Here is a 15947-nt window from a genome sequence, read left to right as displayed (position 1 = left end):
TGGGACTACTAGCATGAGACACCATGCCTAGCTGAGATTTTTTTTTTTTTAAAGAAAAAAAAAAAGGGAGGGAGTTCAAGGTATTCTTTAATGTTGTCTAAATCTCTAACTTCTTATAATTAATCTGAGTTTATGTGTCATTTCCACGTATATTTTTATAAAATACTATATTACCCATACTCTCCTAAAATATTACTTTCATTATATATGTATCCCAAATCAACATACAGCATTGCTTTGTAAGTTTTAAAATTTTACATAAATGGTATCATACTTAATGTATCTACAACTTAAAAAAAAAAAGTACGTATGTTTTTTATATTTATCTACATTAGTCAGAATAGCTCTAAATTTTTCATTTAGATGGATGTATAAATATGTATATATCCATTTTCCTGTAAACATTTATGTTGCTTCTTTTAAAAAAACTTTCTTTGCAATTAAAAATGCTACAATATTCTTATGTCTCCTTGTACACATGTGAAAAATTCTAGCAAGGGCAGAAATATGGGGTCATATGGATGCACACATTTTCAGTTTTATGCAGATGTGTCAATCTGCTTTTCACAGTGGTTATAACTATTAGAATTCTCCCAGTAGATCATAACACCTATATCCCCAGAATCTTACCAATGTTTGGTTTTGTCATACTTTTAAACTTATGCCAATCTAATAGGTATGAAACATTATTTTGTTATATTTATTATGGTAGTAGACTATGTTATTGTGATAGACTGTATTACTATTCACTAAAATCCTGCCCCTCCTTACAAGGTGATACATCACTGTTTTGCCAGACTCAGGCTTGGGCAATATGACTTGCTTTGGCCAATGTAACATAAGTCCCATGTGACCCTTTTACAGGAAAGCTTTTATAGAGTTAGTGTATGCTTCACCATGTTCTTTCTTTCTCCCTCAGCTACTGAGAATGCCAATATTACAGTGGCTACTCTGTCGGCCTAGGTCCTGGCTTATGGATCACAGTGACATGGTACAGATCCCCAACAGAGCCCCAAATGATCATTTAGCATGGCCTTATTGTTTTATGCCATTAAGATTTTGGGGTTATTAATGGGGACAGAGCCTATGATCTGTTTCCAATTATTCCCTCCACACTTTTCATGGAGATATGCTATCCTGCCCTACTGACTTCAAGGCATGACCACATGACTTGCTTTGGCCAATGGAATGTGAGTAGAGATGGTGTATATCACTTCTCAGTAGAAACTTTAACCAGGCTTATATTATTTGGTTGTTCTTCCTTGAGCCTTCACTTTCCTTCATAAGAACAGCACTGAGGTTCTGTGGCTATTTGTTGCCAATGCACAAGTTGACTAATACACTATAAAATATGGACTATATCAACTAATAGAATAATATTTAATAAGATTGAACATATTTTCATATGTTTATGAGATATTTTGTGAATTGGCTGTTCAAGTTTGCTCATTTTTTTTCCCCAATAGGTTTTCTTTTTTAAAAAACTGATGTGTAGGAATGGCGTGGTGGCTTGTGCCTATAATCTTAACATTTTGGGAGTCCAAGGCTAGAGGATCACTTGAGTTCAGGAGTTTGAAACCAGCCAGGCAATACTGCGAGACCCCATCTCTACGAAACAAATAAAAAGTTAGCCAAGCGTAGTGGTGGTGCTCGCCTGTAGTCCTAGCTACTGGAGAAGCTGAGGTAGGAGGACTGCTTGAGCCCAGGCAATGAGGTTACAGTGAGCAATGATCATCCTACCTGCATTCCAGCTGGGGCAAGAATGAGACCCTGTCTCACAATAAACAAATAAATAAATAAATAAGAAATTAATCTGTAGAAATTTATGGAAAAAGTAATTCTATAAACTCATCCTCTATGAGTTATATGCATGGCAAGTATCGGCTTTTAGTCTGTAGCTTATCTTTTATCATTTGAAGAAAAACTTTTAATTATAAAGTGGGCAACTTTATCAACTGTTTTCTTAATGGTTTGTACTCTGTTTTATTTAAGAAATCCTTCCCAAACCTGAGATCGTAATTACATCAATCAATTACAGTCAAGTACCACATAAAGATGTTTTTGGTTAACAACAGACCCCAGTGGTGGTCTCATTAGATTACAATACCACATTTTTACTGTACCTTTTTTATGCTTAGATATACAAATACTTACCATTATGTTACAACTGTCTACAGTATTCAGTACAGTAACATGTTATACAGTTCTGTACACTTGTTATACAGTTCTGTAGACTAGGAGTCTATACAATATAGCATAGGTGACTGTATAGTAGGCTATATCACCTAGGTTTGTGTAAGTACACTCTATGATGTTCCCACAATGGTGAAATCCCCTAACAACACATTTCTCAGAGCATATTCTTGTCATTAAGCAATGTATGACTATCAATTTTTTTTTTTTAGTAAAAAGTTTCACTTTTCATACTTAGATTTTTAAACCGTATAGGAAATTTTTTTTTTTGTACATTGAAAGGTATTTTTTTCCCACATGGACAGTTTCCTAATATCATTTATAAAGAGTCTATCCTGTACCCATTTATTCAATCAGTTTTTAAATTTCATCGTTTTCTAAAATCTTACATTATACCTAAGCTTTCAAATTTATTGATCTAGAGTTTTTATAGTATTAATAATTATGTCTTAAGTTTTAAAAATCTTTATCTTATATCTGCTTTTTCATCACTAACATTTCTTTTTTTCTGTCATTTCTCTTTTTTTCTGATAAGTCTTGCTGCTAGAGTTTGGTCTTTTTATTTTTTAAGTAAATACTGTTTTCTTGAGACTGTTTAATTTCTTATGTTATTATTTCCATATTTATATTAGTTTAGTTAATTGGTTTATTATGTTTTCTAACTCATGTTGAATATTTAACTCATTTCTTTTCAGTCTTTTTTTTTTTTTTTTTTAAAAGACAAGCTCTCGCTATGGCTGTCCTGTCTAGACTCAAACTCCTGGGCTCAAGCAATCTTCCGGCTTCAGCCTCCCAAGTAGCTGGGATTACAAATGTGAGTCACTGTGCCATTTATTTTAATAAATGCATTTTTCTATAAATTCATCTCTAAATATATCTAAGCTTCATTTCAGGATTTTTGAAATGAAGTGTTCTCACCGTAGTCTAAAGTTTTGTGATTTTTCTCTTTAAACCATGGGTGATTTAAGAATGCCTTCAAGATTTTCAAAATTTGTGTTTTCTCTCCTTTTTCCTGGGCATGTGTATTTTATTTCTTTTAACTTAATTGTACTGTGATCAGAGAACATATTATGCATGATAACAAAACTTTGTAAATCACTTCCCTTATATCCTGGTAGTGGTCAATTCTGGTAAATATTCTACATTGAAAACACTGTATGTTCTCTTTGTTCAATTTAGGGCATACTCGCTCCCTCTATATCTTTTTCTATGTCTCGCTGTATACATCTATGTATAGATTTATACAGAGATCCAAAGGTGTTACTTCCTGTATCTTATTTTTGTTGGACTTACCAGTTTCTGACAAAAATCTGCTAAAGTTGCTTCCTCTGGCTGACTTTTCATGTAATTCTGTCAGTTTCTGCTGTCTTGATATAAACATACTCACATCCATGAGGCCGAGTTGTTAGGTACACACAAGTATATGATATTATATTTTGTGGTAGGTTGTTAATATGTAGTATCTGTCTATTAATTATTTTAGGCTCTTACTTTGTCTGAGACAGGCCCACTGTTCTTTATCATTGTAAATCTAAAATTCTGAAAACCTAAAGCTTTAAAAAATTTTTTTGCATTAAAATTCACATGGCAACAAAACCTGATGGAAAGCCATTTTACAGTCTTTATACTCTTAACACGCATGGTCATACATGTCACTAAAGAAATATTAATGTATCTGATTATAGACTTTGAAACAGCCCTGAGAGAAGTAGAATGTAATATAAAATATTTGTGCCTATCACATTTCTTTTCTTTTTTTTTTTTTTTTTGAGACCTGGTTTTGGTATGTGACCCAGGCTGCTGAAGTACTGTGGTGTGGTGCAATCTCAGCTCACTCCAACCTCCATGTCCTGGGCTCAGGTGATCCTCCCACCTCAGCCTCCCAAGTAGCTGGGACTATAGGCGCACACCACCACGCTGGCTAATTTTTCTATTTTTGGTAGAAACAGCATTTCTCCATGCTGCCCAGGTTGGTCTCGAACTCCAGGGCTCAAGCAATCTGCCCGCCTCGGCCTCCTAGAGTGCTGGGATTACAGGCGTGTGCCATTGTGCCTGGCCTAACATTTCTAAAATTAAACAACCAAAACAAAAAACCATATTCTTAAACACATAGAGCCTCAATGATTTCAAATAAGGAACTGTGAACTTGTATAAATACATCCATATCAGCTTTCTTTTGCTTAGCATTTGTATAGAAGATACTTTTTCTACGTTCTCTCCTCTCCTCCTATATCCTCTTTTTTATTTGTAAGTTTGGTAACTATAGATTTACCTTTTTTTTTTTTTTTTTTTTTTTTGAGACAGGGTCTCATTCTGTCACTCATGCTGGAGTGCAGTGGTACTATCATAGCTCACTGTAAGCTCAAACTTCTGGACTCATGCAATTCTCCTGCCTCAGCCTCCCCAGTAGCTAGGACTCCAGGTGCCTGCCACCATGCCTGGCTAATTTCAAAATTATTTTGTAGAGACAGCGTCTTAAATTCCTAGTCTCAAGTGATCCTCCTGCCTTAGCCTCCCAAAGTGCTAGGATTACAGGTGTGGCCCACCACACCTGGCCTGCATGTCTATTATTTTAGTGCTTGTCTCCTGGGTTTTTTGTTTTTGGTTTTCATCACTAAATATTTCAGTATGTTTTGAAAAGAAAAGCCTCTTTTGTAAAAAAATAAAACCACCACACCACGATCACATGTAAAAAACAGTAATTCCTTAATATCAAATATCCAGTCTGCATTCAAATTCCCAATTGTTTCTTCTCTTTTAAAAATATAGTTTGAGGCCAGGCACGATGGCTCCCACCTGTAATCCCAGCACTTTGGGAGGCCGAGGCAGGCAGATCACCTCAGCTCAGGAGTTCAAGACCATCCTGGTCAACACGGTGAAACCCCGTCTCTACTAAAAATATAAAAAAATTAGCTGGGCGTGATGGTGGGTGCCTGTAGTCCCAGCTACTCGAGAGGCTGAGGCAGGAGAATGGTGTGAACCCCGGAGGTGGAGTTTGCAGTGAGCCGAGATCGTGCCACTGCACTTTAGCCTGGGCGACAAGAGCGAGACTCCATCTCAAAAATAAAAAATAAATAAATAAATAAATAAAAATACAGTTCGTTTGAATCAGAATTCAATATAGTCCATACACACTGCAATTGGGTGATTTGTCTCTTACATCTCTTTTAATCTACTGGATACTTTTTCTCCCCACTCCCTTGTAATTTATGTGTTAAAGAAACTGGGGCCAGACATGGTGGCTCATGCCTATAATCCCAGCACTTTGGAAGCCTAAGTTGGGAGGACTGCTTGAGCCCAGGAGTTCGAAACCAGCCTAGGCAACAAAGTGAGACCCTGTCTGTACAAAAAATAAAAAAAATAGCTGGGCATTGTGCACACCTGTGGTCCCAGCTACACAGGAGGCTGAGGTAGGAAGACAGCATGAGGAAGACAACCAGGAAGTTGAGGCTGCAGTGAGCCGTGTTCACGCCACTGCGCTCCAGCCTACGTGACAGAGCAAGACCCTGTCTCAAAAAAAAAAAAAAAAAAAAGGAAAAAAAAAAAGGAAATTGGATTGTTTGTTCCATAGAGTTTGCCATTCTAGGGGAATTTGCTGACTAGGTCCTCAAGGTTCACTGAATATGTTCCCCTATTTTCTGTATTTCCTGAATATTGACAGCAGGATCTAGAGTAATAATCTTTTTGTGTCATGGACTTCTTTGGCAGTCTGATGAAGCCTATAAATCTGTTTTCAGAATAATCTTTTAAATATATAAAATGTAAGAGATAGAATGACAAAGGAAACCAATTACACTGAATAACAAATTATATTGTGGTTTATTTTTTGGTAAGACTACTTACAAAGTAGCAAGCAACATTCTTAAGTTTTTAATATATTTGCCAATAAATTTTCCCATAGCATATTAATTTATTCAGTTATTTTTATCTTTTGAACATGACAAAACAATCTAACATGCTTTAATCACTGAACATGCTCCAACCCAATTGCATATTATTAATTTTATCTAGTTTGACCTCAGAGAGCATAATAAGTAAATTTAGCAATTTTTTCATCAATGTTTTTAACTTACTATCATACATTATATGAACTTCCAATAGGTTTACTTTTCTTCTTGCAGAAAACATCCTTAATATTTTTTCAACTAAAGTGAGAGTCTGTGGTTAGTACTGCCTTTGTACGTCAGAAATTATCTTTACTTTGCCCGCATTTTTAAATGATAGTTTAAAAGAATATAAAATTTCAGTAGAATTGATTTTCCCTTATCCTTCCTCTTATCCCTGTCCTCTGTTACCTAAGATGTTCATACAGTTGTCACTACTTGGTAGATAAACTGTTTTATCTAGTCTCATAGCTTTAAGTCTATCTGTCAATGACTAATAATTTTCTATCTTCAGCCTGAATCTTTCCCCTTGAGTTTGCACTAGAAGAACCAACTGCCCACGTGATGTCCATTCTTGAATGCCTGACAGGCAATTCAAACGTTAACATTTCAAAGCCAAACTCCTCCCCAATCTTGTACCTCTTTCAGTCTTCTTTATCTCAGCTAACATCAACTTCAATCTTGCAATCACTCAAGTCAGAAACCCTGGAGTATTTCTTCACACCCTCTGTCTCATCCCCTTCTTTGCAATCACTCCATGACCATCATCTAGGTCTCATAGTCTTGTGGCTGTTTCCAGGTTCTATCCAGTTACCAAGTTCAGAATCAGACCTTTCAATTTTGGTTTCAAGTTCCTATTGCAAATATTCTACCCTAAAATGATATTCAGGAAATTGAAGATGTAATTATTGAACTATTGGATGATTCAGTTCCTTTTTTTGGTCATCAGCATTAGTCTTTCTGTTTTTGATATGTTTTCTTTTGTTGTTGTTGTTGTTGTTTGCCAGGCTCTTTCTATGAGCAGAATGGCTTCATTCCAGTCTTCAAGCAGTAAGCCTCGTTCTATTCCTACATCTTGCATGGAATATTGTCAGCTCCCTTAACCCCACAGTGCTGAATATCAGATACTACAGCCTGCTCCTGGCCTTGGAGCCCAACAGGTCGGTAGCTTTGGTCAGATTCCCAATTTAGTGCTTCTCCTCATTTCTGGTTTATGGAGATGCTTATACTACTTTCAAGCCTGCCCACATTTTATTTTGGTTTCTATTTTTATATTTTACCTGTCATTGCTATGCATATGAAGCAGAACCTTCAGAGTATAAGTATAAACAAAAATAGAAGTTTATACTTAGTATCAGTATAAACAAAAATAGAAGTTTACTAAGTACAAACTTCTACACTACCTTAACCAAAAATTGTTGGAGTCAGTATTTTTCATTTCATTTTCACTGACTTAAGAAATGGCACTTTCTTCCTATATATCCTCTAATTTAAATCTCTTTCTCTTTATATAATACAGCCTCCCAAAATAGCAATAAACATATATAATGTGCCTATATACCTGAAAAAAAAACAACAACACAGATTTTCTGCACCATTGCATCTTTCTGAACACTGGGTTTAAATAAAAATAGATCATGCTTCCAAGCATGAAGCACTATAAGGATACCTACTGTCTAATTCCTAGTATTGACAAAAATCAACATTTCCAAATTTACAAGTGATAAAACCAGTGTGTACAAGGTGAGAAACTATTTTACAATGTTGAGGTATTCAAGTTCTTGAAATACTCTAAATATACTTCTACCTAGGCAGAGCTGGTTAACGTGTGCTACTTTTCTCTCTTAATTCACAGATTTTTTAAAAGTACATATTTATAACTATTTGTAGACATACGTATATTGATAAATACACTAGTCTAAATATATGTAAATGAAATTCAGGACTTCTACATAACAAGAAAATACAAGCCAACTTAGTTTACCAGGTATGCCAGCTTTTGGCTGGGTGCGGTGACTCACGCCTGTAATCTCAGCACTTTGGGAGGCCGAGGCAGGTGAATCACCTGAGGTCAGGAGTTTGAGACCAGCCTGGCCAACATGGCGAAACTCGTCTCTACTAAAAGTACAAATATGAGCTGGGTGTGGTGGCAGGTGCCTGTAATTCCAGCTACTCAGGAGGCTGAGGCAGGAGAATCGCTTGAACCTGGGAGGTGGAGGTTGCAGCGAGCCAAGATTGTGCCACTGCACTCCAGCCTGGGTGACAAGAGTGAAACTTCGTCTCAAAAAACAACAATAACAAAAAACCAGATATGCCAGCTTTTAAAGTCAAGAGATACAGTTTTTGTTTCTGGTTCTGCCATATCTTGCTTTATGAAGTCACACAATTCAGTGTCTTCAGGTCTACTTGTTTTCTTGCCTCTAAAATTAGGATCTTATGATTCCTTGTAGTTGTGAAATACTCTGATTCTACTCTTACTACTTTTATTATTCTCAAGTTTTTTTTCTCATTTTGCAATTTGATTTAATGTTTCTACAACTTACAGTTTCTTTACAATTTAGATTCAATTTACACTGTAACTTTTAAGCAAAGATTTCACGAGGAAAAAAACCCTAGATTTTCAAATAACAAATACTCTTTGCTATTAAGCAAAAATCAATTTATGGAAACATGTTAGAGAAAAACAAAACTGATGTTTATTTTTAAAAAGAGGTCAGATTTTATTAGCACTAGTAAGGTTCGAGCTTTCAAGGTACAAGGTGGTTAATGTTTTTCACGTCAACCATAAGAAGACATAATAGGAAGATATTAGTTTTCACTACCTGGGAATAAACAATAATTACATTTTTAGGCTATTAAAATGTTTCTTTCTTTCTTTCAGATTTTACCCAAATTATTCTAGGAATATCTTCAGAGATTGTATCATTTTCATATTTGATGAAAAAACTTAAAAACATGGAAACTCTGTTCAAAGATAAATGAGTTTTAAGAGTCAGGCACATACCCAGGCTAGAGTAGTCTGTTTTTTTCACTATTGCTCAAATATCACTTTGATAAAATGATTTTTAAAAAATTGCAGGTAGTATATTCCTGCAAAAGTTAGAAGAATCAGACTTAAAAAATAATATGCTTTAGCTTTTCTTTGAACACAATGGCTCCTGTGAAATGCAGCAAGCTTCAGCTGCCATCGCATGTGCCCAGTTGCCTCACCTCTAATTCTTTGAGGTAGTTAACTGTTGTTTCTTGTCTCATTAATATGACTAGGTCATGAGGATGCTTCAAGTTCATTGGTGAATCCACCTGCAAGCAAGCAATAAATAAACAAAGCTCAGATTCATTAATGCTTGTTTGGATTAACAAAGTCTCCTTTAATATGCTTTAAATTACTGTTCATTCACCATTGTAATCAGTGTTATTGCTCAGCAAAACTCAAGGAGTATTTCAAAGTGATCACATGTAAATGTTAGCAAAGGAAATGACAAGTTCAACAGTTGTCCTGTAAACTCCAACTTGGAAGAAAAAGCATTCAAAGTACATATCCTGACTTGACAGGTGATGTAATAGTAAAGAAGTATTTGGCAATGATTGATAAAGTAACTTCCTTAAATGATGTTTCATGCCTGTAATAATAAAAAATGAATTGTCTTGTTTTGATAGCACATTTCATATCTGAATAGGCTTGGAAGTGATAAAAGGAAAATATTAAATGCACCTCTTTTTGAAAGCTATTTGTAGAAGTCATAAATCAAAGATAATAGAAAATAACCTTGAGATTTATTACTTATTGCTCATGTTATCTGGATCAACAAATCAAACAATTATGTTGAAGCTGTAGAAAAAATGAACACTCATATACTGGTAGCTGGCTTATAAATGTGTTCTCATTGTTTGGAGTGTCATTTGACAAAATATATCAAAATGTTACAAGTGCATAACCTTTGAGCAAAACAAAGTCTAGGAAACTATCCTACAGACATTGTTCAATAAGTAGGCAAGGATATACATAAGGATGCTCACTACAATATTTGTAGCTGCAAAAGTAAAATTAGAAACAACCTAAGTCAATCAATAAAGTGACAGAGAGACCCACTGTCCAAAGGAATGGGATACAGAAAAAATGTTAAAGCTACTGCCAGTGACCAGAGTATGAGAGCTTCACATAAGGAAGCAGGAGAAGGTGCTTAATTTACAACTCTGTCCAGACATCAAGAGATAGCTATTTAGTACATGACTCTACAGGTATTTTTAAATGAGACTTTTAGAAAAAACAAAATTGGGGGAGGGAAGGACCTGTGGAAGTGTGACAGTCCCATTCCAAAATGCCTAACCCAGGCTGAGCGTGGTGGCTCACGCCTGTAATCCCAGCACTTTGGTAGGCCAAGGCAGGTGGATCACCTGAGGTCAAAAGTTTGAGACTCAAAAGTTGGAGACCAGCCTGGCCAACACGGAGAAACCTCATCTCTATCAAAAATATAAAAATTAGCTGGCATGGTGGCGCAGGACTGTAGTCCCAGCTATTCGGGAGGCTGAGGTAGGAGAATCGCTTGAACCTGGGAGGTGGAGGCTGCAGTAAGCTGAGATTGTGCCAATGCACTTCAGCCTGGAACAGAGCGAGACTGTCTCAAAAGAACAAAAAACAAAATAAAACAAAACCAAAAAACAAAATGCCTAACTAGTCTGTTTACCTGATATGTGAAGAATTGCAAGAAAGAAAAAATGAGATAAATGAAGATTGAAAGAACTATTTAAAGCATAACTTAGTTTTAGATTAAAAAGTTACTAGATAACAAAGTTTTACAATATTTGAATAGCATGGGTCTGGTCAACATTCAATTGTGAGGAAGTACTTATCATTTCCTTGAAGCTTTTAGTTCAGCAAAGATACAGAGGAGGCATAAAGATAAAAGTATTAGCAGAAGGAAGGGAGTTCACTGACGGCTGTGTTTCTCTTTTTGAGGTGACAGAAAATGGCAAAGATCTTTGCCAGACAAAGGTTGACTGCAGAAGACTTACAGCCTGACATACATGTTTTCTGAGGTACTTTCAAGTTCTTAAATTTTAAGATGTATGATAACTGTCTTTGGAAAATGTTAATGTGAATTTCTCACCTCTCAAATACTTCTCCTCCTTAGAAGATTATCAGAGTATGTTTGACAACTTTGTAAATACAGTTACATGCCAAATAACATTTCAGTCAATGGCAGACTGCGTATGTGATGGTGGTCCCATGAGATCATGAGATTATAATACTGGTGTTTTTTTTTTGTTGTTGTTGTTGTTTTTTTGTTTTTGTTTTTGAGATGGAGTCTCACTCTGTTTCCTGGGCTGGAGTGCAGTGGTGTGATCTCGACTCACTGCAAGCCTCCCTGGTTCAAGCGATTCTCCTGCCTTAGCCTCCCGAGTAGCTGGGATTACAGGCATCCGCCACTACGCCCAGCTAAGTTTTTGTATTTTTAGTACAGATGGAGTTTCACCATGTTGGCCAGCCTGGTCTCGAACTCCTGATCTTGCGATTCGCCTGCCTCGGCCCCCAAAGTCCTGGGATTATAGGCATGAGCCATGGCGCCCAACCTAATACTGTATTTTTACTGTGCCTTTTCTATGTTTAGATACACAAATACTTACCATTGTGTTACAACTGCCTACAGTACCATAACATGCTGTATAAGTTTGTAGCCTAGGTGTGTAGTAGGCTGTACCATTTAGGTGTGTGTAAGTATACTCTATGATGTTTGCACAAGGCTGAAATCACCTGATACATTTCTCAGAACACATCCCCATTTTTAAGCAATGCCATGGCCATGTTACAACATCCATTCAACCAATAAATGTTTATAAGCCAGGCCCACTATGAGTCGATGTTTAGAGTCTATGTACTCCTGTGTTATATACAACCTGTAAAAGAATGGTAATATGCCATTCAAAGTCTTTAGCATTGAAAAGAGGCGCTATAAGCCCAGAAGCAAAAAAGAGACAGGAATTAGAGAGAGGCAGGTTAAAAAGGACATAATGAACACACAAGATCTCAAAGCACTTTATGGCTTTTTCACAAAGGATAAACAACCCTACAAACTTCCATTGCTGCACAGCACAATAAATGATGCAAACAATAACCTAATTGTAAAGAAAAATTAGAATAATTTTCACTTAACTTTCAGGAGGTGAAGAAATCATGAAAAAGTATTTTAGAGAAAAATTTAAACTACAGGGAAAACCTGATCAAGTACCTGGAAATCAGACTCCATGGAATTCCATTATTCAGAATGATTCATTCTCTAAGAGTTCCAAGTAAACAAAATCTGACTGTTACTGTAGCAATTTATTATAATAAGGAAAATGACAAGCCATATAAGGCAATTCAATTTCATTTTCCTTTTAATACATTATGTAAGTACAAGTTGAATATTCCTTATCTGAAAATCCAAAATCCGAAATGCTCCAAAATCCGATACTTTTTGAGTTCACTGGAGCATTTTGGATTCTGCATTTTCAGATTAGGAATACTCAACCTGTACATGTATCCAATTATATATAACATGAGTAAATATTTTACTCCTATCAAATTATTTTCATGTTTTATATTAATTAACCAAGATATGGTTAATATCTATACCTCCAATCTGGAGCCCTATCTCAACAAATTCAGTAAGTTCACATGGTAACATGGAAATATCACTCAGTATATGAGGGTAATTATTTCACTGCCAAATCAGATTAAGGGTGAACATTTTAACCAATCTAAGAGTATAAACATTTTTGATGCCCTACAAAAACAAATTTGAGTCAATCACTTTTTAATTATTCTTTATGGCAGAAAACTGAACATTTCTGTTGTAACATTAATTCAAGCTCTTATGTGCAACTTATTCTTCATATATACTGCACACTTTTACTGTTTTTTAAATGGTATTCATCTGAGTACACGAAAACAACATGGGAAACTCATTCTTCTCCAAACAGCGGTTGGAAACTGATGAATATAATCTTAAATTATGCCATTCTCATTTAAAAGTTTTCCCCTTAAGTTAGAAACTAGGGACAAAATAATTTAAAATTTTTAATTCAGAATTAAAATTATTTAAATATTAAGATAATATGAAGCAAAACAGAAATCAGAATCTCCAAAGCCGCCAACATTTTGCCTCTATGTAAAATCTGAAATGGTTCTGTTGAGTGAGTATTTGTAGTGTCTGCTATGCAATATCCGTAAGTCCCTCCTTGTGGCAAAAGCACCCCACTTGCTTCCTTCCCCACATGGGAAGCCCTTGTCAGAGAATTCCTTTCCCTTGGTCATGGTGATTATTTCTAAGATACTACTCCAGTAAGGTCAGTTGGTCCTAAAGAGACTCTAATCCAGAACTTTGAGCTACTGGTAACTAGCCATCTTGTATCTACATGGGGCCTGAGAATGGGGATGAAGAAGCAAAGAAACAGAAACAGAAAAAGCGATCCTTGTTATACTATTTGAGTCCTGAATCAAACTGTATCTGCAGCCCTTAGAATCTGCCTAAACAGTCCAATGAAAACTTTACAATACAGAAAGTATTGGTGTGTTATTTCTAAACTTCCACCTAATTTTCACTGATGTCCCTCTGCCTAGGTCATCTTATTACTACTGTGGCTCTTTTAAGAGCCTCTGTGCCTTTGCACATACTGCTTCCTCTACCTGGAATGCAATTCTATCCTTGTGCTGTACACAAAAGCAAAATGACATTTCTTTTGTGAAGACATCCTTCTCTTGAGTTCCCATAGCACTTTATACACACTTCTGTAATAGCGTTTATATTTAATTACTATATGTCTGTCTCTCCAAAACATTTTTGGCCATAGTCATAGCTGGTTTAAATTTAAATACACATAAATCATTCAAAATCCAGGTACCAATTTTTGCTACATATAGGTATCTATTTTTTTCAACTTTTATTTTAGGTTTGGGGGGTACATGTACACGTATGTTAAATGGGTAAATTGTGTCACTGACGTTTGGTGTATAAATGATCCCACTACCCAGGTAGTGAGCATAATACCTTACAGTTTTTCAACCCTTCACCTTCTAGTAGTCCCCAGCATCTACTGTTCCCATCCTTATGACTATGAGTACTCAATGTTTAGCTCCGACTTATTAGAACATGCAGTATGTGCTTTTCTGTTTATGCATTAATTTGCTTAGGACAATGGCCTCTAGTTACATCCGTGTTATTGCAAAGGACGTAATTTCATTCTTTTTCCCCACTGCATAGTACTCCTTGATGTATATGTACCACATTTTCTTTATTCAGTCCACGGTTAATGGGCACCTAGGTTGATTCCATATCTCTGTTATTGTGAACAGCACTGTGATGAACATAGGAGTACACATGTCTTTATGGTAGAAAGATTTATTTTTCTTTGGGTATATAATCAGTACAGGAACTGCTGGATCAAATGGTAGTTCTGTTTTAAGTTCTTTGAGAAATCTCCACAGGGGCTGAACTAATTTACATTCCCATCAACTGTGTATAAGCCTTCCATTTTCTCTATAGCCTTGCCAACATCTTTTTTTTTTTTTTTTTTTTGTTCTTTTTAATAATAGTCATTCTGACTGGTGTGAGATGGTGTCTTATTGTGGTTTTGATTTGCACTTCTCTAGTGATTAGTGATGTTGAGCATTTTTTCATATTTGTTGGCTGCATGTATGTCTTCTTTTGAGAAGTGCCTGTTCAAGTCATCTGCTCATTTTTTAATGGAGTTGTTTTTTGCTTGTTGAATTAAGTTCCTTACAGATTCTGGATATCAGATCTTTGTTGGGTGCACAGTTTGAGAATATTTTCTCCCATTCTATAGTTTTACTCTGTTGATGTTTTGCTGTGCAGAAGCTTTTTAGTTTCATTAGGTCCCACTGTCCATTTCTGGTTTGTTGCAATTGCTTTTGGGGTCTTAGTCATAAATTCTTTGCCCAGGCCTATGTCCAGAATGACATTTCCTGGGTTTTCTGCTAGGATTTTTGTAGTTTTATTTCTTATATTTAAGTCTTTAATCCATCTTGAGTTAATTTCTGTATATGGTGAAAGGTAGGGATATAGTTTCATACTTCTGCATATGGCTAGCCAGTCATCCCAGCACCATTTATTGAATAGGGAGTCCTTTCCCACAAACATTTTTTATATATTTCTTTTTCTGCCCTCAGTATGTAACTGCTTTCAGGTATATGTTAGGCATTTAATATACTGTTGATTGATTGAGGACAGGGTCTGTTAGATACTCTGCCATATTTATTAGACACACCAACTCCACCTGCTAAAGCATTATCATTCACTGATGACTATTTGGAAAAAAAGGTAAAGTGGCTAAGCTACCAGAGATCAGAAACAAAATATGCATCTGACCAGTCTATGACTAGCTGTGTGGATTTAAACAGATCATCTTCCCTGCCTGGGCTTCTGTTTCTTCATCTATAAACTGAAGGGACACAAGCAAATTATTTCTAAAATTCCTTTTAATTTTAAAATCCTACTTCTATAAAAGATTTAACGTTACCATAAAAGTATCACATTTTTACTAGCCAGACCTATACCCCCGAAATAGTCTGATATTCAAATGAATGAAATTATCATTCTTTCAATTTGCCCATATAAATTCATACTTACTCTGGGCAGGAATATTTTTCAAAGCTGTAGTTAAAAGCTTCTTTCAGGGCCGGGCACGGTGGCTCATGCCTGTAATCCCAGCACTTTGGGAGGCCGAGGCGGGCAGATCATGAGGTCAGGAGATCGAGACCATCCTGGCTAACACAGTGAAACCCCAACTCTACTAAAAATACAAAAAATTAGCCAGGCGTGCTGGCAGGTGCCTGTAGTTCCAGCTACTTGGGAGGCTGAGGCAGGAGAATGG

At 35.9% G+C, this 15947-nt stretch overlaps 1 protein-coding gene across 3 annotated transcripts in view; it reads right to left on the bottom strand.

The window, feature by feature from the left end:
• TTC17 (tetratricopeptide repeat domain 17) overlaps positions 1-15947 on the bottom strand; it is a 148416-nt gene that overhangs the window by 111168 nt on the left and 21301 nt on the right. For all 3 annotated transcript variants that reach the window (XM_012001340.1, XM_012001341.1, XM_012001342.1), the window contains exon 2: positions 9288-9377. In XM_012001340.1, the coding sequence (XP_011856730.1) occupies positions 9288-9377 (90 nt within the window). The remainder of the gene's footprint in view (positions 1-9287; positions 9378-15947) is intronic.

The sequence above is a fragment of the Mandrillus leucophaeus genome, unplaced genomic scaffold (assembly GCF_000951045.1).
Source record: "Mandrillus leucophaeus isolate KB7577 unplaced genomic scaffold, Mleu.le_1.0 Scaffold66, whole genome shotgun sequence".
Taxonomy (NCBI): Eukaryota; Metazoa; Chordata; class Mammalia; order Primates; family Cercopithecidae; genus Mandrillus; species Mandrillus leucophaeus.
The sequence above is the reverse complement of the archived record's forward strand: the minus strand, read 5'-3'. Positions and strand labels throughout refer to the sequence as shown.